At 35.5% G+C, this 27,309-nt stretch overlaps 1 protein-coding gene across 1 annotated transcript in view; it reads left to right on the top strand.

Moving 5' to 3' along the window:
- Window positions 1-27,309, top strand: part of EYS (eyes shut homolog) — an 872,934-nt gene that overhangs the window by 295,116 nt on the left and 550,509 nt on the right. Inside the window, exon 23 of the mRNA XM_062573097.1 lies at window positions 27,004-27,125. Coding sequence (XP_062429081.1) covers window positions 27,004-27,125 — 122 coding nt within the window. The remainder of the gene's footprint in view (window positions 1-27,003; window positions 27,126-27,309) is intronic.

A 27,309-nucleotide genomic window follows, 5' to 3' on the forward strand; every position in this document is an offset into this window, starting at 1 on the left:
TACCTTGGACAGCTATGCCATAGAAACAAATTCAGCCTGAAGCTGCAATCAAAGATCCATCTATGCTACATTCTTATTTCACTTCAAGCAGTTTTGTTAGCCCCGCAGTATTTTCATTATGAAAACAAATTCTACATAGGTGAAACAAACCACTACTGGAAGGATTTTGCTCTTTTATTTAGAGGAAATGAAATAGTTTTGTACCTGATTCAAACTGTTTGCATTTCCAGAGAAAGTTTGAATGTTACCTTTACACAACCAAATGTAGACTAGACTATATTGAGAGCTGCTAAAAAGAATACAGTATATCTACCTTAACAAAATGAATTCAAAAGTAATAAAGAATAGCTTGCTTTTTGTATAACAGAATATGAAATATTTCATGTGAAATATGTAGAACTTATAAAACTGTCTACTTATCTTTGTTGTCCCCTGACTAGCATGTCATATGCTAATTTTAGTAATCAAGACACTATTTTTCTCCCCAGGACCTATATAAAAAAGAGTATTTCAAGGCTGCCTGATAAACAAACATTGTTATCAGATCAGATAAGACCTTTTTCTCTAGAAATGAAAAAAATGCCTATACATTTCACCTGATTCAACAGTGGCAAATGCAGTAACTTTTTTTATTAAGAAAGACACTTTGCTGAATCCAGTTGTGCAGAATTGGCACAGTCTGTCCATTCATTATATGAATGCATACTAAACTAGAAAGCCCTTGAGGGGTTCAGTTTTGACTTCCAAGTAGATTAAATGCTCTCAGTGCTACATACTGCTGCGGTTTCACTCAGACTAGCCACTCAAATGCTGGCTCCCTTTTGTTATAAAAAGCTATGTCACCAGGCATATTTTTTATAGGTTCAGACTCTGTAAGTTGTCCATCACTTCTGACTGAAAGAATCCAGAGCTGGTCATGCTTCAGACACGAAGTAAAAGGTGCGCATTTTGCGGGGAGGGCTAAAGGCGAGTGAGGGTTTGAAGAGAGGTTAGTTTCACACATAGTCAGCTGATTATTTTAGTATTACTGAGTTCATGTTGTAATAAAAAGATGTCAAGGCGCCTAGCATGTTGATTATATGGACATGAAGAAAAGAGTTTTATTATTATATCAAAATTAATTGTTATGGAATATTTCTCATAAATAAGAATTTTCACATGCACACTAAACTAATTCACACAAGTGTATTTCATCTATTAAAGTAGAAATTACTTTAGTTAGAAGTGAATTTCCAAGGTCTCAGGCTAAAGACAGTGTTTCTTGCTGAAAAGTTGTGATCAGAGGACAGATTTTGGAAATAAAGATGCTTGAATTGGCTTAACAGACTTCTGCAATGGCTTATTCAGCACTGGGCAAACTTTAATAATTCTCCGCTTTAATTTAACAGTGTGTAACAAATGCAAATCCTACTTGTTTACTTCTTTGGGAGGAATATCCTTCTTGCTCACGGTTATGAATTGCATTCATCAGTGATGGATCCAGCCTTAGCTAATTGAAGACTAACACAGTTCTATACCAAACCTCTATGGATAAATGTAGACAGCTCTCCTGTCCACCTTTTTTTCAACTCTTTTTCATTCTGTGCCAGTCTTACTGAAAGTATTCTTCTTTAAAACAAGTGATTTTTACTTGTTTCCTTCTCGTAAATTAAGAGTGAATATGAACAAAAAAAAACCCAAATCCATTAAATTATCTTGGAAATACAGGGTACATTTAAATCAGTGTTTTAGTTCATAATATAACTGCTCTTCTGAAAAAAATGTCCCAGCTGTACCCACATACCATGCTTAATTTGCTGTGGGGCAGTCTTGGATCTTGCAAACAACATTCCTCTTGGATGAAACTAAAACAGAAGATGGGGTCCACAGAAGCATATAATAGGCAACACCTACTGACTTTCAGTCCATGAGTTTAGCTAGCAGCTTTTCTAAACTAAAACCCTTGGCATCCATGTAGTGCATTTCATTCAAGAGATTTGTTGCTTTTTGCAGCATAAGTTGGTAGTGTAGACATAGCCATAATCATTTAAAGTTTAATGAAAATACAGCACAATTCCTTCAGCATGGTTACATCATATTACATATTATTTGCTTTAAAATGTATATAATTTGCATAAATTGCATGCCACTGAGTTTTAAAGCTGCACGTTATAGTAGATGAAACAGGACAGAAAATTATATGCCAATACTTTTATTTTGCTACTGATGTTGCAGCAAACAAAATCATGTCAGCAATCATGTTTAGCAATATTGTTTTACTCTATATGGGCAAAGCATGTACCATGTGATTGTCGAAAAACTGTATGAGTCTTTGAAATTTATCTCATGTAGTTCATTTCTGCTAAAAGCTTGTTCTGAAAACAGCAGTGATTTCTCGAATAGTAATACAGCAAGTTGCTTGTGTCTTACGTCTCTGAAATTTTTCACTCAGCTGGACTGAAAGAAAAGATTCTATGGGTTCATAGGACTAGCAGTGGAACACATTCACTTTGATACCCTAAATACTGGTTTTCTAATGTAGTAGATTCAGTGATGATTCTTTATTCTATAGCAAGCTGTGCAATATGTTGAAAAAGAAATGGCATAAAATGCACTTGGACTTCATGACAGAAAAAAAAAAGAGAAAATAACAGAAAAGTTAGGTGGAAGCCTTGAAATATTATCTTTTTGCTACACTGCAGTATCATATAGGAAAAATTATCAATATATAATAACGAAAAAAATGAATCTCTTATTAAAATTAACTATTAGACACCATAAGCAAGTTCCCTCTAAAATCTATTCTGGCAAATATAGTCCCAAAATAAGGTATAGAAAACAAGATATCCCTTTAAATATTTTAAAATTAGCCAATATTTCACAATATTTTTGTTAGTAATTCATTTAAATTTGTCCCTTAGCCTATTTCTCAACTGATAATTGGTACACAGGGAACTAAAGAAAACTCCTAATAATTTAACAAATTGTATGTACGCATTTGGTAATGAATTACATTGAGAGCAATCTGTTTTTTATTTCTGGATCTTATTTATCCTTTTTTTAAAGAGAACTTCTAAAACCAGAGTATGTTAAATATATGTCCTGTTTGTACTTACTTTTTATTATGTTTGGAAAATATAGAAACCTGAAATATGCTGAAGTATTACCCACATAAAGTCCTTTTCAAGAATAATTTCTATTTATTTATTCTTTTACTAAAGAACAGACTCTGATAGCACTAGGAAAATGTTAAATTCATTCAATGAGTAGTCACACTAACTGACTTTCGTGGGACCATATAGGAACTGTGAAAATAGAAAATTACATCCGAATTGTGTTCTATTGAAGTCAAAATTCTTGACCAAAATTTCCTTCCCATGTGACTGTCATAGCCTTTTATTATTTCCACATTATTCTCCCTTTCCACTTCAAGCTCTGCCTTAATTTTTACTTTGGACCACCATTTAACTATTCAGATTTCAGTATGTATGCATGTTATTTGCAGCCCTATACAGAGAAACATTTGCACATACACCTAGTCAGAAACACTGGGTTAGCCAGAAGCTTTCTGAAGCAGTAATTATATGTAAGTTTGGTTTTTTGAGGCATGCTACTAAGACTTTAAAGATGATTAATAATAGCCATGTACATCACCTGCCGAATCTGTTATAAAATATTAAAGCTTTTACAGAGTTCTCTACTAATATTTTGCATAGTTCTTGTGTGCATCTTTGTTTATGTTATGACAGGGAGTTGATATATTGCCTAAATGCCTTCTTATGGGTGTTTCAGTACAGCTTCAACACTAGTCAAAAATTCCCTGAAAGTCTGAATAAACCGTGTTTCCTCCCAGATTAATTCTGCCCCAGTCAGAAACCATATCCCTGCTATTTCAATCTAGTACTATTTTCCAGATTCACATGTGTAGAAGTATGTGTCTATTTACAGGGGAAATAGATTATTTGAAATGAAAAGTTCACCCTCTTAATCTAAACTCAATGGCTTCTCCTGTAATAGTGAACCAAACAATGTCAGAGTTCATTCCCTAACTCTGAGACCAAATGGTCTGGGACACCTTGTTGTTTAAGCTCTTTTAGCATCTGAAACAAAGTGCCTGTGTCTAAACTGTATCCTGGTCACTGTCAAATGTGTATACAGCTACTCAGTAATTGATTCCTGGTTCCATTTCTCCCAGTTTGTGCTTAGAGGCTCTTGGCATAGGAGGGTACCCGGCTGTTTCAGTTGTTCCTGAGAAGTACCTACCACATTCGGAGACACAGAATTACGAAGTTGTATTAACTTTCCACACATGTGGTTTTCCTCATGATCACAAATGCTATCTTACATTGAAAGTAACACATCTCTGAACAGTTAAGTTGATAAGATACCATTTTTCAATCAATACTGTAAAATACTGCTATATGCAAAAATATGTTTTTCACAACACAAAGGCAGGATGCTGAAAGGTGAGAATAACACCAAACACTTAGATCTTAAAGACTTTAGGATAAAATTGTTGATTTGAGATTTTAATCCATTTTCACCATTATGGGGAGAATTAAGTTCTACAAATGGCATGATTTACTAATTTAATGTAGTCAGTAGCTGGGAAAAGAACTTATGCCTGAAACTGATCCCAGAAAGCTCTCAAACAGCTTCACTCAATTCCCATTAAGAATAATAAATTCATCTTACTTGTCCAGTTCACTATTTCATTCTCTTGCTTTTCCTGTTACTCCTAGAAAATTTTAAATTGCGAGTTTGTGCTTTAAAATTATTTCTGTTAAGAACTCTTTTATCTTCAGTCCATAACTTGACTTTTAATTTTGTCTATAATTTATTACTTAAAAAACTGTGTATCACTGCTCTTTGTCTTTTGAGATCTTAGAAACAGTACCTCACTGAAATGACTAGTCATTCTGAATGTGACAAGTAGACTTAAAATTCTTATTTAGCTCACCAGTGCTCCATATATAGTACTGAGTACTTCTGCTCTTACAATTTCTTGTCATCATTTGCTGAGTCACATCCTGTTTAGATGAGGTATCACCAATGAATGACAGAAATCCCACAGGAATAGTTCAAATGTCTCCATTGTGTCAATCATAACTTCAGCAACTCTGGAAAAGTTATTTAATGCCTGCTGCTGGATCTTCCAGTCTCTTCCAGTCAAATGGTAAAACTGTTCGATATAAAGGTAAGATCTGAAGTCCCACTGTTTTTAAATTACCATATGCTAATAAACACATATAATGTGTTTTAAAGAATAAATACTACCTCAAAAGGCCTAGGGGCTCAAGTAGTTTTCTCCACAATCCTGCCAGTGAGAGGGAAGGCCTTGAGGAGAAGTGTATGGATTCTGTTGGTCAACAGCTGTTTGCGCAGCTGGTGTCAGCAACAGAGAGTTGGCTTTTACAATGAAGGAGCTGTCTCCAAGGATCAAGGACTACTAAAAAGAGACAGGATCTACCTGACCAAGCTGGGCAAAACCATCTTTCCCTCAGCCTTGTTGACAGCTTTAAACAAGGAACATCAGGGGAGGGAGTTGATGACCCACATTCAAGTGAGAAAGTGGTGGACAAGCTGGCAAGCAAAGGATACAGAGTGATGTAGACAAAAGAAAGCTCAAAATCAGCAAAACAGAGCTGCAGGGAGCCTAGTCCAGCTCTATACACACAAATAAGTGCTGACAAGACAGCATGATGGAGGAAGCTTTTATACCTTTTCTCACAACTCAGAATGACTGGGTACCATATGAAGACGCAGCAGAAGAGACATACAAGAGGGATCAGAAGTCTGTGTGCAGTTGCAGGGCTATGAATCTCATTGGGATCACAGAGACATGGGATATCTGGCTTAACTGAAGTGCTGCAATGGATGGACACAGGCTCTTCAGGAAGGGCTGGCTGGAATAGTAAGGAAGGGAAGTTGCCCTTTATGTGAGAGAGCAGCAGGGATGCCCAGAGCACTGCCTGGCAGTGGCTGATGAGCCAGCTTACAGGTCAGGACTAGCAGACAGACCAGTGGGGGCAACGTAGTGGTGCCTGTCTGCCACAGACCACATGAGGAGGAAAAAGGAGCTGAGGCCATCTTAAGACAACCAGAAGAAGCCTCATGTCTGCAGGCTCTGGTCTGAATAGGGAACTTTAACCACTCTGATCTGCTGCAGAGGCAATACAGCAGGGTAGCAGCAATCCAGGAGGTTTCTGAAGCACATTGATGATAGCTTCCTGAAAGAGGTGAGAGATCAAGAAGTCAATGAGTAGAGGTGTTTGTTCTGCTCAACTACATACTTAGAAGCAAGAAAGAACTGGTCAGATATGTGAAGGCTGTCAGCAGCCTACTGCTGAATGGGCAGCGGACCCGGTGACAAAGAACATGGAAAAAATTGAGATACTGAATGCCTTCTCTGCTGCCATCTTTTCTGGTAACACTTTCAGGACTCTCAGGCCTGTGAGATAGGTGACAAAGTGTGGAGCAAGGAAGACTGACCCTCAATGGAGGAGGAACAGGTTAGGGAACATTTAAACAAACTGAGCACATGCAGGTCCATGGACCATGATGGTATACACCCTTGAGTACTAAGGGAGTTGGTTGATGTCATTGCAAGGCAACTCTCAGTAATCGTTGAAAGGCATGGCAATTGAGGAAAATTCCTGAGTAGCTAGAAAATGGCAAAATGCCAGAAAATGCAATGGAATGGAAAAATCCAGAAAATGAAAAGCCAGAAATGGAAAATGTCACTCCGATCTTTCAGAAAGGCAAAAAGGAGGACCCAGGGAAATACAGGCATTACAACCTTACCTCAATCACTGGAAAGTCTTTTTTTGCTCAAGTTTCATACCAGACCTGAACTAAGGTTATGACGACATCAGCAGCTAATGCAGACCAATAGAAGCAGATCTTCTGAGTGAAACAACCAGAGCAAAGACCTAGCCGTACATATCATACATGTTTTGGGGCAGAGGTCTGTTATTCTGAACTAGTTCTAGCCTAGTCCTGCAGAGGAGATACTCTTTTGTGTACTCTGAGATCACTGTGATGTGAAGTAAAGCACAGTAAGTGAGGACAATTGGGAAATTCATTTCACAAGCACACTCCTGATCTAAACTTAATCACTAATGCAGCTGAACCCTATGGATGCTAAGAAACTTATGAACACATGGTAGTTTTTAAGTTACCTTGGCCAATAGATTCATGAAGGGTGACTTCTCGGATCAGCAGTTTGTGATCTCCGTCTGGACAACAGCTTGGAATTCTCTGGCTTTAAGTCTGCCCCTCATTAGGCAGCCTGGATACTCAAATTATATGTAAGTGTGCTGATTGCCTATAAATGTTCTCCATATGTTTGTCTGGTTTTCTGCCCACTAGAAAATCAGTGCCCCATTTAACAGAGTCAAACAGAATGTGCCAAATGATTGAAACAACTTAACTCTAACAGGTCCATAGCAATGCAACCCATAACCTTTCACATGAAGCAAACGTGAGCGACACTTAAGAACTCACACTTCAAAAAGAAAAAAAATATTTCAAGCCCTAAAACACATCAGAGCAAGGAGAATAAATTTAGATAGTTCTTACTGAAAATCTGCTTATTGATGAAAGTATACCATGGAGCTGGATCAAATCATGAAGGAACCAATTACTTAGCACTGCATTGACAGATATAAAAGCAGAATGTGCATTTTCTTTTAAAGATGAATGACTATATATTTCAGGCAGCTTCACTGTGTGACAAGCTCAAGCTATGTATCACTATCACATTTGTCTTGATGTGATTCGGTTAGTGATATAAAATAGAAGCCTAGTAAGGAGGCACTGCCAGTTTCTTCTTTCTGGGAAAAGGTGCACAAAGACATTTTGTTTCCTGATACATCTGTTTCTTTATATATCAGATGCTGAATACTGTTCAAGAACCATGCTGTGCCATTTTTACTCAAATACAATCACTGAGATATAAAATAAAGAGAAAAAATCTTTTGATGGAGGACTGTAAAAGTTTTCAACTGGTATGATTTCTTGCAGTTTATGACTTCATATATTACTCTGCCTTAAGAACATTACAAGTGTATGAGGCATGACAAACACTACTATACGTTTCTCTTGTTCGATGCACATTCTTGCTTTGTTATGCCTTAAATGTCCTCTGAAACAAGTATCTGCATTTATGGTCTTTGTAGAACACTTTTAGAATCTGCAGAAGTGTTACAGTGGGAATTTCTCACTTAAGTTTCATGTTATAAGGAGATATTTCTGATTTTCATTTTTGAAAACACTAACAGAATAAATGTAGTACTTTTAAGTATCAGCAGAGAAACATTAAATTGAATTTGTAATATGTCCAGAGCCAAACAAAATTTCTCAGTTGATTTTTAAACTTAGCTTAGTCCTAAAATACATGTATACTGTAAGAAATTGAACAGTTTCAAATATTACTTTATTTTTGGTCTTTTGTCATTAGGAAAAATTGTATATTTTGTACAACACCGCAAAATAAAATGCATTTTCTAGTTTATTCTGTTGCCACTTGCTAGTTAGCTATCCATCTGGAATGACTGTCACTAACAAGGACTAAGTAAGTCCAAGCCTGGAAATGCTTTGCATGGGAAATTCCCAGTCTTACAAAGAATGACAGTTTACATTGTGCATACACATACGCAGACAAAAGACAGAAAAGGCATACTGGAGCCTGGCACTCTCCTTTTCCCAAAACTCAAGTGATTGCATCACCATGACAACATTTACAGTCTCCTCTGGCTGTGGACATATGCTCTTTAGTCATATTTGATACTTGTTTTTAAGCTTGAGGAATGAAAAATAATTGTGATGCTGTTTTTTTTTTCCATGCTTTAAATAGCCGTCAATTTCATCTTTAAGATTAATTGTGAACAGTATGATAAATACATCTTCTTACAATATATATGACTGTTTGGAAACTCAAGTCCTCTTTCTCCTCAATCTTTACTTTTTACACTAGCATCTTCCAAGTTCCCAACTTTAATTTTCCAGCCTTACATTTATTCTGTTATTTGTTAGTATTCTCAAATGATTTGCATTTCCCACTTTCTAGATGGTCAGTTTTTCTCTGTTAAATCTTTTCTCATTACAAACCCCTCATTATTTCTGTTAGCATCTGTATGCATTTTACTAGGTAAGCTAAATAATTCTTTGGAGCTCATTCTATGGACTCGTAGTTGACTGAGGAGAAGACAAGGAAATAATTGTGTGAAAGACCCAAGCTTTTTAGTGGGATCTTTTAGCAATATAAAAATGTTCTTTGGCAAAAAAAAAAAGAGTGGGGAGAAATTATAAGAGTAACCGAAGATTTCAGCATTCTGAATGGTGAATCAACCAGTGAACTAACAGAGCCATCAACTTAGGAGGAATTTCTAGAGTCTCCATTCCCAGCTGCTCTGTGTGATACAAGTGGCAGCTGCAGAAAAGTTAGGTGTGTTTGAAAAAAAAAAAAAAAGAAAAAGAAAAAAGAAAAAAAAACAGTAAGAAATGCTAGTGCGTATCAGGAAAAAAAGAAATGCATTTTTAAAAACTGGATATTTAATAAACAAGAATTAAATTTGATCTAACATTAGTTTTGATCTGGAAGTGTGTACTGAATCTCATGTATGTGAATCTAAGAAAATCTAGACTTCTCTAAAGTTTTAGGCTTTCCTCCTGTACCTTTACTGTATAAATCTTCTTATATAACCATTGTCTAAAACATTTTTTTGAATCCCCCAGATTATTTCACTGTTACTGTCAGATATATGATTTTCTTCTCTTCCTTATATTCTAGATTTTCAAACCCAAACATTTCCTTCTGTTTATAAACTAGAAGATAAGCAGAACACACATCAAATAAAATCAAGTTTTATTTACCACTTTGGAATATCTTTGTCATATGTTTCTAATCTTTAAGTGTGAGTGCAGGTTAAATTTCCAGGAAAATACCATTCTTCAAAAATGTAAAAGTTATAGCAACACTTATATGGCTATAACTGAGAAATTGCCTATTGGGAGTAGTCCTTGGAGATGGTTACTCCTGAACTGTGACGAATAAGTGTTTGAAATCAGGTTTAGCTTAGTTGATTAGAGTGGGGTGCTGCTAATGCTGAGGTCATGGGTTCAGTCTCCATATGGGCTATGCTGAGGGCTGGACTAGATGATCTCCAGAGGTCCCTTCCAGCCTTACTATTCTATGATTCTATGATATATCTGTGAAAGAACAATAGCTGACCCAGGCAAAAACCATTCTAGGGACTAGATCATCCCAACACTGTAGTGGTAGGATCAAGTTTCAGTGCTGTGACAGTGCCCATGCCCTGGCATTGTTTAAACCATCTGTGTAGACATAGTTGTTATTTCAGCTAGCTTAAAGTCACTGTTCGGGCAAAGCTGTGAAAGAAACCTTATCTTACTACATTGCATTGTCTCACTTGTTTAAAATTTCAAAGTGTATGGAAGGATGGAGGAAAAAGAAGTTGCTTTTTCCTTTAGAAAAAAAGGTGTTTTTCAAAGATTATAAAGAAAATTAAAAGATTATAAAGAAAATTAACTAAATTACCAGTGAGATTGAAGCTACAACAGAATTTGTTATAATAACTTGTAGTAAGTATATATGTAGGCTTAGAGACATTCTCTCTCTCTCTCTTCTTCTAGGATCATTGTACTAAAAAAGCAAGGGAGGTCTTATTATCCTAAGTTACTGTGTAATCATATGAAAAAAATATGTTTATGTAGAGGCGAATTTCACAGGGGGACTAGGAACTTCTCCCCTTCCAACAAAATCTGATACTTACTCCTGTGAGATAAATCAAGCAGCTGCATCTCTTCCACCCTGATCTGCTCGAGCCTTGGGTTACTAAATTTTTAGAATTAATTCTTGTTATTATGGTTGCATATGTCTAATGCGTAACATTTATCCTTTAAGTTCTATGCTGTTTTGAATAATGCCACAGTTGATCCATGTGAATGTAACTGCTAAAAAATCCCTCTTGCTTCTCTTTTCAAGCATTTAGATGGCAAATAGGCTTGTTTCTTCTTTTCCACAGGTATCTATGCTTTAAATGAGGAAGTGAGTACACAGAAGGAAGCTAGATGTATTTCTGAAATAGTTAAAAATGAACATTGTCTCCTACAAAGATTGTGCATGTAATTATTTTTTATTATTCTGTAATTGTTTACTAACAACATATTAATTCTGAAACATTTTAATTTGTGAGTCACTTTAGATAAAGATCAGTTCACTTTTCTGCATTTTAAAGGACGAGACCATTCATTATGAATCGAGGGTTTGTATTCTAAATAAGCATCACCCTGTTTGCCTTATAACATTGAGACCACCTTCCTCATTTATTATTGAGCACAATGGCTGCAACTAATCCAGAACAGTGCTTATGCTGCATTTTTTCATACTTATCAGTAAACAAATACTCTTTATTCTTGTTCACAGTATGCGTTTTTAATGAAATATCAAAACAGCAAGATGCTCTGGTGCACTACATTATCTTCTGATTTCCCAATGTACAGAATGCTGTAGAGCTCTGCTTTGTTTCCTTCTGCTGTATTAACTTTTGGAAGGCTACATATAAATTATGCAAATGAAAATAACAGCAGGTACAATATTTGAAACCATTTTTATTTTTGTAATGCTTTTCAACTTTCTGCATGTCCAAGCAGTGGCATTTTCTAGCTGCTTTATACACAATTCAGCAACAATTGTTTAATCAGGGAAAAACTATTTACATTTACATCTATTTGCAACTATTCTGCAACTATCCAGTTACTTCTTAAACATTTGTTTGATCTCACCTAGTCCATTTTTTTCTTCTAAGTCACCTTCTCAGATTTCCACTCTTCCATCCGTATTTTTAGCTCTTATTATAAAAATTTGTAACAGCAACTCATCTGTCTTTTTGACTCCAACACCCTCCTCACCATGCCCCCTGCCTCTCTTTAGGGTCTACTCTGGCATGTGAGGTGTTATTAATGGGAAGATAAGCTATATCCTTTCTGTTCTTGAAGTAAGTTGACTTCTCTTGATTAGAAGTGAAAACCAAGAAGAAATTCTTACACTTATGTTCTCTGCTATACAGCTGTGTGCTTCTCTTCTGAGAGCGCTGAACCTCAAGTATAGGTCAGCAATAAAAAAATAATTGGTCCCTATTATGTTAAGCTCCTGTCTCAATAATGGAAGAATCCAATATGGGACTCAGCATACTCAATTTTCATTTCAGAACCAGATTGCTAAGAGCTTCAGGCCTTTTAAAAGATGCTTGTACAATGATACTACTTTTTTAAAAAAGTAAATACTGAAGGTTTCTGTTAAAGTGAAGACAAAGAAAACATTTCAACTATATCTAGTCTAATATTGATTTAATTTCAAAAATTAAATCATATGCTGTTCCATAAACTTATGTTCTTACATTCTTCTGAGCAATCCATAATCAAACTCAGAAGACTGAAAAATCCACAAATAGAATTTATCATAACATATAAAATATAACAAATCTGAAATCTAAATGTATTACATATCATAAATTTTTGCTATTAAGAACTTGAAAGAAACTATATCATACATGCAGAAATGCCAAGATAAGTACTTTTCCTCTGGTTTAAAACATTATTTTGAAACTATATAATTATGAATGAGTGGAATGACTTTCAGGAAATAAGTAACATATCAATGACACATACCAAAGTTTTTAAGAATCAGAACTTTGATAACTGGTTAATATTTAGGGAAAGGATGAAGTATAAAATTTTGGGAAATTCCTGAAAAACAAATAGTGTATGAGGTTAATATTTAAGGGTAGTATTATTCTATAGATACTTTCTATTTGAGATTTCATTGAGAGAACTCTTACAGGAAAGACAATAATGGTCTGTCTCTTAATATGTTGGTAATTACTTTTTTGTTTCTCTTTGATTAACCAAATGGAGTTACTATATATGCATGTGCGTGTTTGCATTTTCTAGATTTGACTATCTTAAAATTATTTCACATAGCACTGCTGTAATTTGAAGAATAAAAAAGAAGACACTGTAGGTGAAAAAGGGAGAGCAGTGATCTTACATTTGTATCTTGACAAACCATGTCAAGATACATATGTGTGCCTAAAATGGGGAGTGGGGAATACAGTGTGTTGATCTCTTTAAGTCTGGAGTTCTCATAGTGCTCTTGCAGCCTTTTTCTCACATTTGTGGAAAAACGTTTTTTTCTCCACAACGGCCCTCATTTCAGAATTGAGCACATTAAAGAAGGAAGATCAAAATTAGATTTGCTTAAGAGAATTAGAAATACTTATACAGATTGCTTAGTCATAGATTACACCCCTTCACGCTCTCATTATTCTGTACACTTCTACCGAACCTTCAATTCACTCTGGCTTTCCTATCCTATTTTGCTACTGCTCCCCCCCATTTGAAGCTCCCTAACTCAGTAAGTTCCTCTAGGGTGTACTCTTAGATTTGGAGTCCATCTCTATTTCCTCACACTGCTATCAGTTTTGCACTGCAACCCTGTTTCTGTTGGCTTATGGCATCCCTTACTATCCTCCTATTAGCTGCAATAGCTGCATAAATCCATGTGTTCTTCCAGCTCCTGACAGGGAGTTAAGAAGTCAAGGCTTCCATGGCCTTCATGGGACTCCACAAGCAGAGACAAAGGATATATTTTGGGGTGAGGGGCGGGGCAAGGAAGGAAAGAAGGAGGGAGAATAATGAAAGAGAGAGAATCAATGGCCTGATGATGAGACAACTGCAACTAAGTTGATAGGCAAATGAGAAATGTAATTTGTTGCTATTTGCACACAAATTTCAGACACAAATGACCTTTAAGTGACTTGTCGATGAGATTGTCTTTCTCACCAATATGCTGCTGAAATCCCAGGAATAAAGAAAAGCCTTAACCATGCACCAGTGTCATAAACTGCAACATAATGAATATAGATAAGAATAGTGGGTATAGTGTTTGCAGTATTGTTAAAAGGTGTAGAGCCTCCTCAGGGTCTGTAGACAAAAACTCTCAATATTCAAAAATAGAACATCATTACAGTAATAACAGGCAAACTCCACGAAGGTCCACAACATGCAAATTACACAGATTGCCTTTAATATCATCAAGCTCCCTCAGCAAGTGAAAATGAGACAGAAAAAGTTATAGCTAAGATTAAATATTTTTACAGCCTTACAAGATTAGAACAAAAGTTTTTAATTTTTTCACTATCAAAATGAGAGGAAAGATGTTTCTTTCACTCGTATGAAGTATGAGCTAACAGCTAAGAAGTTGTTAACTTCACTATACCAAATATAGAACACCAGTATCTGAAGCCATGATTTGTTAAACTATAATTTCCCTAAGCTCATAGTGTAGTCTAATTACAGCACAAGTTATTGATGGTGTTATTGCTTCACACCAAATACTATTAAAATTCATTTTAAGTACATGTTAGAAAAAGAAAAAAAAAAAGAAAAAGAGAGGAAGAGAGTTCTTCTTCCTTAATATTTGAATATAAAGGATTAGTAAATAATTTTATAGTAAGAATATTCCTTTTATCTTTCCTCTTATCTATTTTTTCTATAATGGAAATTCCTTCTTAACACTTTTATAACACAGTAAATCTAGAATTAACTTCCATTTTTCAGGAAACGGAGAAAAAATATTAAAGTCTGGGACTGCTGCTGCTATTACAATCACAGTATCATCTTTTAAGACAAAGTAAGACAAATACAAACAAACAAAGAGAAAAGAGCAGAGATCAGATACAATGTCTAGAAATGTCGGGGGCAGTCAAAATGCTGAGGTTCAGTTCATCTAGTTTGTCTTCAGTTTTACAGATCCCTTGACTCTCTCTTCCTTCCAGTAAATTATGTCTTTAAAATGGTGACAACTGTTAGCTAATTAAAAGGTATCTCAGCTACAAAATTTTCTCTCACAATCTTGAGCCTTTTTCTTCATACTGTAATTGGCACACAACTTTTGGAAGAAGCCTTAGAAGTTCATTCTCATTGATATTTCAATTGAAGAAAGTTGTTTTAAGGAGAGTACTGGTATTTGACTTTTAGTGACATGTTTACAAATGGTATTATGTAACAAGCTGAAGTAGACTGTTGCACTATTTATGCCTTTCCCCCAAAGTATTGATTCCTGTAACAAAGCTATCTGAGGCCATTAAGTATTAGCTACAAAAATCTTCTCGCCTTCAGAAAATCGGTATGGAATTTCCACTTGCAAATGCAGTTATCGCTAGGTTACTCTGCTAAACAGACTCTTCCACCTTCTTAATGTATGCACAATTTTTAGTTGTTTGTTTTCAGAAAACCACGGTCTCTTAGTTTTGGTAATGTATGCCTGCAAATGAAGAAACAGTGCATTGTTTCCAATATAGAGGACATGCATTGAATACAAATAACTGTACCACTGCAGTGTCTTCTGTCCTGGGGTAAATTTTCTAGAAAATAAAGTTGCATTTATTGACCCAGAATCTGGGAACAGTCTGATCCTCCTGTCCATGGGGCAGGACCTGTATGACTCCAGACACCCACAAGCACTCAAACAGCAGTACCATTGGACTCAGGATGACATAACTTTTGGCAATAAGGGTACTGAACACTCTCATGAAGTAAATGTATGGCATCATTTGATAATTAATAACTAACTAGTTGTACAAACTAAATGCCTGGATAAGGTTCTGCCAGTTTTTAAACTTGTGTACTGATCTGATTAAAAAGACAAAGAACTATAACACTGATCTGAAAATCAGCATACTCACAGCCTAAGAGCTGAAAGTTTAGCTCCAAAGGTGGAACCATATTCTCATTTTTTCAGACACCTGACTTCCAACGCACAGCTTATTTGGAGGTTGGTACAACGACTAAATTTCCCACCGGTTTATGCCCTGAGCTTTGTGTCTTCGTTTGCATGCAATTACCCTAACACTAGCAGCACCTATTTTATTTTATTTGAAAATTAAGATAAATTAATTTAAATTTAATTTAATTAAAATTAAGTTATTAATCAGTAGCTGGCTGCCACTCCTCCCTCCACCCCAGGGCTTGGGGAGCCCTCACCGCTCACCAACTGCTTGAGCCCGTCTGTGATAGGCTAGTGGAACAAATACTCGGTTCTGATTGGCTCAGGTTCCCATGGCGCCTGGCAATTGGCTGCTACTGTTGCAGGCGGTTCCTGCCTGCCATTCTGGAAGGTTCTTTGCAGGCTGGTGGATGTGGTGCTGTGAGGAGGTTTGTTTTAGGGGGGTTGTTGGAGGGTAAATCAAGTTTAGCTGGTCTCAACCGTTTGGCAAGCTACCACACCAGATAGCAAACTCTCTTGTTCTGCTAGAAAGAAATGAGCAAAAGAATGAATCCTCCTAATGAGACCATATAGCTGTTCTGAGTTGCTGTGAGATGCTGAAAGGCAGAGCCACAAAGTCACCATGCATTTGGTGTGCTTTTATTATCAAAACCCAGGATACATTAAATTTTATGAGACTATAATACCAATGAAAAAAGTTATGGTTAGCTGAGATCGATCTAATTTTGTCACAGACAAGTGCAGGTTCTTGTATTGCTTCTCAGGTTTTGTTGTGCTTCTTTATGTTTTCAGGGCATTCTTGTTTGTTTGATTCCCCCACCCCACCCCCATGAAGTCTCCTGTCCTTACTTTCTGTTCTTTATAGGCTCTTGCTCTATTAAATCAATTTGTTTTGGCCAGTTCATGGTCTCTATCAGCCATCTGATGTCTGTTATCAGAGCTGAATTTTTATCTCTTACCTTGAAGTTCATAGGGTTACATCACCTTTCTTGGGGCTTTTTGTGTGTAGTTTTAGAATTGCCTTACTCCAGTCTATACTAAGATTAGATAAAATAACTTCCAGTTATGCATATTAATTCTAGATTAGATTGAGCAAAAAATTACAGAGTTATCTTGTCTTCCTCAATTTCTGGTTATTAGTTAGCCAGCTGGTTGTTTCTAGACCTGAGGTACTTACGTATGGGCACAGGTGCTGAAGTTTAACACTTAAAAAAAAGTCACACCCGTGTCCTAAATACGATAAAGACTGTATGTTAATTTGTATATTATCATGGATGCTCTATAAATTTCAAATACGGATGAGTGAAACTTCAAATGAAAGAAGTTAACAAATAACCCTGTGAGGGCCTGGGTGCTTCTAAAGATGTTTGGGTTGAAGTATTTTTAGAATGGCCCATTTCTCTATTTTCCCCTGCTTACTGCAAATCTGAGTTTGGAGAGGATGGCATTTTATGATCTTTGAAGTGCACTGATACTGTAATGGTAGTATGCTCAAAATCTAAATTTGAATCAGCTACTATGTTAAAATAGCAGATAGCTTTGTTTTATGGAAGACTAGTTATTTTACTGTTTTTTCTTACTTTAAAATAAAGTTACTTGCAGGACCAAAAGATTTGCAATTCAAAAGCAAATGTTTTTCTAGTCTGTCAGCACCTAGAATATCATAGTTAACCCTGTAGCTGTGCTATTACCTGAGATCTAGTAGCAAATTGAAAGTTTTGGGCAACCATTTAGGTGTGCTAAGTTCTTGTCAGTACTTCTGTTTAACAGAAACATGTTTATGACCTTTAACCGTTCATTGAACAGTTGAGCTAAATGTCAAACCAGATACACTGATCAAAGGCTGATATTGCAAAGGTCTTTCACTATCTGGATTAGTCGTTTGGTTTATTTTGCACAAACAGCTTAAGGCTGCTGTTTTTCATTATTTTCCTATGCTATTCAGTATCTGTCATTTGAAGGTGATCAACTTGAAGGTGATTTATTTGGCACATTTCCTAGCAAGCTCTCTAAGAGAGAAAGGGGAGAAACACATATACAGAATAAATGACAGAGGTCAAGAAAGACCAAAAAAAAAAATCTATTATTAGTCATTTATTATTCTAAGATTTCAAACTGACTTTGGTTTGTTATCATGAAATTGCTACTAATCTGATTAGATTAGGCCTGTATTTTGAATTATACTTTTTTTTTCTTTTTAATAATGTCAGCTTTCCCAAGAAGAATCATTCCCAATTTGGAGCAAAAATCTGTAAACATTTTGATGATCATCACTGTTGTTTTTTGTGATGGTTCCTATATGTTTCTTATGGTCTTCTGTTGCTGGTATTTCTTCACTATCTCCTGAAGTAACATTTTAAAATAACTAGAAAAATATGAGCGTGCAATAGACATAGATTATTTTGTATTTTTCCTTTTTCTGCAGACATAACACTTAAAGAATGTTTAAAGTTGGCCATTCTGAAATACAAATTCTATGCCAGGATCAATAAAAGCTGTATTGCATGTTTATACCTCAGCATGCTATGCGTGAAACTGCGGAGAAATTACAGCAAAACTAAGCCTAAGACGATCTCAGTTTCACTATGAGAATTGTTACCTATGACAATGAGGGAAATAATTGATTAAATTCTAAAGACGCAGGCAAGCATTCATTTCCACTGGAAACATGAAAGACAAGTCTACTGTTATTACTAATCAAAATTTAATTTTACAAGCACTAAACTTTCAAAAAAGTGTTATGTTTTTACAAATGTGACACATCAAAGTGTTTTTTTTTTTTTTTTTTTTTTTTTTTTAGGGGAGACCACCATATTATAAAAGGGGTGTATATGAAGACACACAGTGCAAATAGTAATCCTGTTTAAGATAATAAACACAATACAGCCCAATTAGAGTTGTAGATATGCATCATGTCTGGATGCTGTCTGTATTTTAAACTGGAGCTGCATTTAAAGAAAATGTATGCCAGTCTTTACTACTGGAGTGCAGACTGAAATGAGAAAAACATCACAACATTTGCACATAACTAATAAATGCATTTAATATTCGTGGATACAATAATAGTGGAATGTAAGGCAAAACTTACTACAACTGATCAAATCTTGGCTCTACTAACTGTCTTAAAATATGCTCCTTCTTTCTAATTTAACAATTATTTAAAAAGTTGAAGAGACCAGCAAATTAAAAATGTTCTTTGTTTCTCCTCTAAGCCTTGTTTAACATAGCTTCTTTTATTTAAATTTTATCATTAATATGAGATAATATATAATTTATTAAAAACTTAGAACAAAAATTTATGTAGAGCTGAAAGGACAAATAAATACACTGTCAGCAATTTCAACATATCAAACTGTCTAGGAAGGGATGTATAGATAAGAACTGAGAGTAGATTAACGTCTGAAAATCCAAAATGTTATCTGAAGTTCTACAGATAGTAATTAATATTAAGCTAGTTAACTTAATATTTCAAATTTTGTGGAATTCTGAGTGCATGAAGCCTATGGACTCTTGCAACATACATAGAGTAAAATAGAAAAAAAAAATCATTCTTCATTATAATGTAACAAATGAAAATATGACAGCTAATTATTCTAAATACTAAAATTTAGCAGTTGATTTGGATGACATTTTAGAAGTATTATGTATGGATTTTACCTGTGCCATTCATTTCTTGTAGCAATTTTTAGAAAGAAAACTTCAATTGTGATTTTTCTTCAGTTCTGAATTCATGTTTCATATTTTGTTTTCACCTAAGTCTTGCATGATGCTCATTTCAAATTGTTCATCTGATGAATAATAATAATAAAAATTATATTGCCTACCTCGTGTTGCTTCTCCCCAAGAAGAGTTTTCTTTGCCAAAGGCAGTTTGACTCTATGTGGTACAGAGTTAAAGAGTTAGCAACTAATATTAGGACAGATCATATTTGTTATGAAGTCTAGGGAAGAATAAGGCTAATTGCAGATTTTCTTAACTCTTCAAAAGTCACTTCTCTTTCATGTGTAAAGCAACAGTGTTAATGTGTTCAGTGTTTCTACATACTGTGAAGAACAGGTAAATAATTCATTACCAGAGGAGTGAAATAAAGTGTAATTGCTGGGTCTTCATCTGTATTGATTTTGTTTGTAGCATGGATTTCTTTGGTAAAATTTAAAGAAATGTTTAAACCAACTGAAGATGAACAAGTATTGCCATAATGAAAAATGAGAATAGTCTAGCTTTGTTAGTTACTGAATATGTATAGTTATCTAAATGGTTAAATCAATAATAATTTAGAAGACTTAAAGCAACAACAACTCAAAAAACCCTTAAAGTAACAGAAAATGCTACATAAGTAATCTTAAGAACTCCGTATGGTTAAAGCAGTTGCAGGTATGATTTCCCAGATACTTATATTTTTATGTTCACATTTATTTCACAAAGTTAGATGAACTGCTATTAAGACTGAAAAAAATTAAATTACATGAAAGTTTTCTGTAGGAAAAAGACTGCTTTTGGCAGAACTAAGTTTTCCAATGAAAAGTTTTCTGTAGAAGTAAACGTACTGTTTTACAGGAGAAGGAAAATGTTCCCAGAGGCAAACTTGGGGTTTCTTGCAGGAGTATGTCTCCCAGTTTGTACTAATGATAAGTAATCTTGCAACATCCTCACCATCAACCTGTATGGCCTTAAGGGAAAAACAGTTATTCCACAAGAAATGAGCTGAAGAACTCAGAAAAACAGATAAGAATGGGAGATTTCCACATTTCCACTTTAATGATTCTGTTTTGGGGCAAAACATTTTTGCTGCTTTGTGTTCACCAAAAAATAAAAACCTATGGCATGCCCTTTCTCCCCAAATACCCTAAGGATACATGAACTCTCTAAAGATGAAATCACTTGTTTTGAAGTTTTACTCTAGACATGCAAAAAGTGCTTGAATGTAGATTTCTATGGTAAAAAATTCTTACCTACATATGCAAAGCATAAGCTTGAAGATTTAGCATGTTCATAATTCAGATCCTTGTTGTGTGTAATGTTCCTTTTTTCTTTGTAGTTTCTGTTTGCCAGATGTTCAGCTACCAATTTCCAGTGAAATAACATTGACTAAGGTTTAAGAAAAATGATTAATTTTTCATTTACAATGTTGGGGAAGGGAAAATATGCAGATGTTCTCAAATTAAGCTTTCTTACCACCCACACAGTTAATTGGATAAAGACATACCAGTGTGTATATAGCGTTCTGGTTATGCGTGCCAGAGATTGCAAAAATTCAACTTTTTGACCCTGCATACAGTTGGTAAAATAATTCTTCTCATGATTACTGTGCTATGCATTCTATACAAAGAAAAACTATGATCTCCGTAAAATAATTTTTGGAGGGTTTTTATAGATATTATATAGTGTATTATTTATCACATTTTTTAGAGGACAAGCAAAAACTGATTTAGAGAGACTCAAAAGTACAAATTTAATCGGACTGCTATGGGTGATAACTTATCTACAATAAATAAAGGCAAAGAAATATATAAATAGATAACAAATACTGTTTCTCCCATCTCTTACATGATTAACTGCATGCTTTTTACTGCATAGCTTCATGTCATTCTAAGATGTTGAGTACATTCTATACTGTGAGTGCTAGGAATTTGTGGGAAAAAAATGTGATTATGTGAACATAGTGCTGCGTTGTGGGAAGATAAAATCAAGCTTTTGCATTTTTTTTTTTTTTTTTGTAAAACACTTATATTTTGGTTTCTAATATTAATGTCTGTCTTAAGTGAGATTTTGATTGCATTTGGAAATGCACTTTGCCATGTAGACAAATAGGAATTCTAATGTGGTTGTAAGTGTGTATGTAACAAAACAGCTGGATTTTTTCTGTAGCAGGCGGTGCCTGCTTCTAATGTAGTCTGCTATTATTATGAGAACTGTCAGTTTTTCAGGTAAGTTTGGTTATTATTGTCGTCAATTTACATATTCCCAAATATCCCACAAATGATTAATTCTTGATGGAAGAACCCATTGGAGAGTGGTTCGACTTTAAGTATTTTCCATTTAGACTGTGAGTACTCCTGCAGCAGCATAGTATGTCAGAGTTTTTGGTAGGGGCTGGCCCAAGCTCGTCTCCTGTTTTCCAGGACCTTATGTATAGTGAGAAAACAGAGGAGAAACATAACTGTCACATTTTCTCTCAGCCAATAAGATCAATTTCTCTTTTCAGATTATTTTCACCATACCCTATGTTTTTGTCACATTATTTCAGTCTCTTTTAAGGTTCTAAATCTCTGCACTACTGTTTTCTTCTTAAAGAATTTTGCTTTTGTCCAAGGTTTGCCTTTAAGGCAATGTTTGGAAAAAAAAGTTCTTGACTGACTACAACTTCATCAACAAATTTTGAGAACCATATTACTTGTGGTAGCCGATTTTCCATTTTATATGGCCACAGCTGCTATCAGTATTGCCTGTCAGGGCACAGCAAGGGCTGTCTGCTTCCTAAGGGTCACAGTGTTGACAGAGATCCCTAGAGTGGCAGGACAGGGGCCTCAGCAGCTGAGGCCTGGCACACTGGCCCCAAGTGAGGGGGCAGGGCAGGCCAGGGGACCAGCCTCCGGCCCAGAACATCAGGCCAAATTTTGGTTATGGGACGGGTCTGAGGTCAGGCTGGAAGTCAGTCTCCAGGTCAAGGCCAGTCCTGGTGAGGATAACCAGGTAACATGTGCATGGTCAGACTGGAAAGTCAGTCCAAGTCCAAGGATTGAGATCCAAATCAGGGGGGTCTGTGGCCAGGCAGAGGCATAGCTGTGGCCTGGCTGGAAGTTGGCACTGCTGCAGCATAGCTCAGGCACAGCCAAAGGGTCCAGGGCTGGGCTAAGATAGGACTCTGGGTCATGGACAGGAAAAAAAAAAAGTAGCGATGCTTCCAAGAACACATCTGGCTGGTTTATCAATTCAGGAATTTCCTCATAAGTTCATTAGACAAGAACAACATAATACACTTCGAGCTTGGCTACAATCCTTTTTCAGAAGAAAACTGGGTCTACCTGAGGCTATATTTTTTGTAGGGGGCTATTCATTTAAATTCATAAGATGCTGGAGATAGATTTTTTTTTTCAATTTGAAAATTTTTGGCCCAAGATGGAATCAAAAGAGGCTCATTTAACTTTTTATTCCTTGTTATAAGCAGGAAAATCCTTACCAAATCTCCACATTTGATTAAAGCAAAGTTTTAACACATTATATGAACCTGCAGTGGAGATGCACACAAGTCTCTCATATCCTTGACATGGTCTGCTTTGCTTTATGTCCTGCTGTTTTTAAGGATATTCTGTGCAACTACAGGTGCCTAGCAGAGCATTTTATTGATTTGGGTCCCATAGGTGCCTGCCAGAACATTTTATTGATTTAGGTGTCATGAGTGCAATAGTTCGTATCTTAATGTTGTGGATTCTTGTAATTGGTACATGGGAGTGGTGAGACTCAGGGTACTATAGATAACTGCTGCACTGAAAACACCTCATTTAAGAACACTGACACAAAAAGTACCTACAGTGTGCATGTGCATAGAGATAGCACACTTTTCTGAACACTTTTTAAAGAAAGTTCTGTAGCTTTCTGCTTATGTTTCTGGATTTGTAATTTCTTAAACACCTTCTGCCATCCTATCCCACTGTGGACATTCCACTCCTGTTTCAAAAATTGGTAACTTCTTTTGTTAGGGAGAAGCTGAGGAGCATGGGTCACGTGAGGCATTCTTGTTCCCCTTTTCGCTCTACTTCTCTTCCTCTCTGATTCTATGCATATCCCTTTTTCAGCAGCAGAGGAAGAAAAAAGTGAAGCTTTTCATCTTTACTCTCAGTCCGTCAGAGATTTTGACTAAGGACGAAAGCCCATGTAACCTACAACGGTCTGCAGAGGTCTGGGACCACTGCCCGAGAGTATACAATTTGATACATGTTTCTTCAGGAAGAGAACATCTTTTGTAGTAGGATCCCCTTAAGTATGGTAGTTGAGACAAGGGAATTACAATGTATTGGGGCTGAATCAAGGCACTCAGAAAACCAAAAGAATTTGGCATGGATGGTGAAAGAGACTAAAAGAGAAGTACTTCGGGAGAAATAGTCAAGAGCTAAAATAATTTTCCTTACAACTAGAGGTGATTCCTTCAGTGACAGATGGCACATACTGGTGACCAGTATGTTAAACTGGTGGCCAGTTCATTTTGTTAAAAAAATTTGAAGGTCTGCAAAAGCAATTATGTGCTTCTGATAATATTCATCTCTCTATTACTGTCATCTATAGCATGTGTATTTGACTAACTGATCCATAGCAGGTCGACAGTTCAGATTCCAAGTGTAATATAGTTTCTTCTGTGAATGGTACTAAAATCTTACATAGTATCAATCTTTTCACCTGAGAAAAACCTGCTACACATGACAGATTAGAGCACAGTTGATAACTGTTGCATAAAGAATATGAAATAGTTCATAGCAAAAGGAAAGCTAGTCAGTTTTGTTCAGTTGCCATGCCATAGTGTTTCTTTTCTTTCTCTAATTGTCATCTGCTATTGTCTTAATTTCTATCAGTTCATTTTTTAAAATGGATTTTTAGAGTTAGAAGGACATACTCTGAAACCTCTCATTGTGCATCTCAGCTTCAAGGATATAATCCTGAATTAAATGCAAATAATCATGCAAATAATAATGCTGTTTCAGAGTGATTACTTTAAATGTTCCATTCACCAGAACAACTCCCTAAACAACTCTAATACTGCAAATTCAGTGCTTTGCATTGGGCCAAGTTTTAAAACAGTGGTGAAGTGGCACGTTTGTTCTACTTATATTTGTTCTGGGGTCTTTCAAAATAAGATTTAGGGTTCATTGACCTTATACTGATCTCCTGCATAGAGATGCATTACACCTCTTTATTCTGATAGAAACTAATTGTACTCTTTAAAATGCCAGTTTCTGGGGGCTGTGGGGTATGTCAAAGGAAGAAACACTCTTTATATCTACTTTTCCTTATATACTCTGTTTTTATTTGATACCTGCTGCCAAATACTGTTAGATGTGGAATATGGTGATAAATGGTCCTAAGCAAGCGCCTTCTGACAGTATTTTTACTGCTGTGTAAACTAACTGTATGTTGCTTACTTTTTTGGATTCCCAGTATACAGCACTGGTGAGATGGTTTGTAGAAAGGCTGCACAGTTACAGATACAACTGATTTAAGTGTGTACTGTGAATGTGAATGTAGAAGCTGTTACTAATGTGGAGTAGTCTGAACATCAGTCTTAGGTAGTTAACTGGCATTTATGACAATTTTGGCTGTAATCTTGTTAGATCATTTGGAGAATGGGTACAGAAAGATACTGATAGAAAATATTATTTATAATTGTTTTCACGTTTACAATAACTGAAATTGTTCTGTTAAAGTAAATGTGTGATGTCTATTTTATAAATATTGTATCTATTATTTATGCTATATATAATCAGATATATCTGATTCTGGGGTGTCACCACCCCAGAACAAGCATACTAAGTATGAATTTTAATCCATTAACTTTCAGTCTGTTTTGATTTGTCATCTTTGTTTCAATAAAATACTCGTCTTTTAATTTGGCAAGAGAGGGTAAGAGGATCATAGGAATAGGAATATATAGAAAGGACTAGGACTGTATTCCAATATATATTTCCATGAGAGTTCTGACACTTTAATTTTTAAAGTGTTTTAGGAGATTGTATGACTCCTCTTTACTAATCTAAAACTGCTATTAATCTAAAAGTTTTCTAATTCCTCTTTTGTGCATGATTGTCTGTGTTTCCTAAATATAGATTCAATAATAGAACAGATAAACCAATGCAATGTGATTTTTAGATTCCGAACACCTGTAGATGCCACTGATTTTAACACAACTGAAACATTGTACATCAGATCATTATGCTGTGGCAGCTTATTTATGTACTCAGCTTTTAAAAACCCTTAAACTTTTTTTCTGTTTGTTTGTTAAAGGCTTCCAATTTACATGGATTTTAATGGACTCTAAAAGCTACCCTGAAGCCTATTGCAATGTTTAGCAAGTAATGAAATAATTCACATTAGTCGTGCTTACCATTAAAGTGTTCCCTAACTTTTGTTAGAAGGAAGCTATGTGAGAAGCAAGCATGTTACAAAACAAGCAATTAAAATCTGTGCTGAATTGAAGCCTTTGCACTGTTGCCCATTTCTAATTAATACTCAATTCAGCAGATGTTCACTTTTACCTTTTTTTAGAACATAGGCAGCAAAAAGATGCTTTATGCTTTTCACTTCCGTAAGACTATGCTAGACTTTTTAACTGCATGCAGATGCTAGCTAATAATAATTTTGAGGCTAGAGATAGTACATAAGTATGGTTACAATTTAATAGAAAAACTTTGCTGTGTGATGAAAGATGTCCTATAATAGCTGTCTTTTAGAGTGGATGCACACATTGATGAAAGGTTTTACTCAGTTTAATCAGTAACAAATTTTGTATTCACAACTCCAGTTTATTAGTGTATTTAGTATTGTCATCACAGAGCTAGAAAACTTTTATTTATACACTCTAGATTACTGTCACATGTTATCCATATAGGAGACAGTAGTTCTCATGCCATGAATCATGCAGTACTGCACAGTTAAGGTACTGATACACAATTTCATATTAAAAGCATTAAACAAGTTTGATAGCCATATACTCCTGAGATTTTCTATAATAAATTATTTTATATTGTGCTCTGGTAGGACTACAGGCTGAGGAGTATAACCTATGTCACTGTGAATACACGTGTTTTAGGCGTATCAGTTTAAGATCTAAGGAAGGTAAGTTTATAGAAGGGAATATATTAGCTAAACTTGGAGGAGAGAGGAAGAGAAGACAAGGCTTTTGGGTACACAAGGTGATCGTACAAAAAGGTAAGTCTTAGGGAATGTAGCATACCTACCTCATAGCCTCTTCTTTCATCATATTAGTGGGTTAAATTGTCTATAAAGCTTTCAAGTTTTGAAACAGTGATCTACATGTTTAAAGACAACAAAAACACAGCAACCAGTAATGGAACAGCTGAAACAATGCAGTATGATTTTTAGACTCCAAACATATGTAGATGTGATTGATTTCTTACTATTTTATGAAATATATATTTAGTGCTTATTTTAAATATATTAAAAGTAAAAAAAGTAACAGATTTTTTTTCCTTAATGCACTACAGAGATACCAGTGTGCTTGCTCACCTGGATGGGAAGGAGCATTTTGTGAATATGAAACCAATGAATGTATGTCAGAGCCTTGTAAAAATAACGGCACCTGCACAGATCTTTTCAACAGCTATCGGTAAGAGTTTCATCTTCTCACTATATGATTGTGTTCCAGTAATGACAGACTTATGCATCCAGTTATTCTCTTATTCCTTAGCTTGGTGAATGCTGTGTTCTGCACAAAGATGGGTAAATAAGTTCAGTCATGGATACAGTACTTCACTGCACATTTGTTTGAAGACAGCAACCATAATGAATTG

Source organism: Rhea pennata, chromosome 3, assembly GCF_028389875.1.
Source record: "Rhea pennata isolate bPtePen1 chromosome 3, bPtePen1.pri, whole genome shotgun sequence".
Taxonomy (NCBI): domain Eukaryota; kingdom Metazoa; phylum Chordata; class Aves; order Rheiformes; family Rheidae; genus Rhea; species Rhea pennata.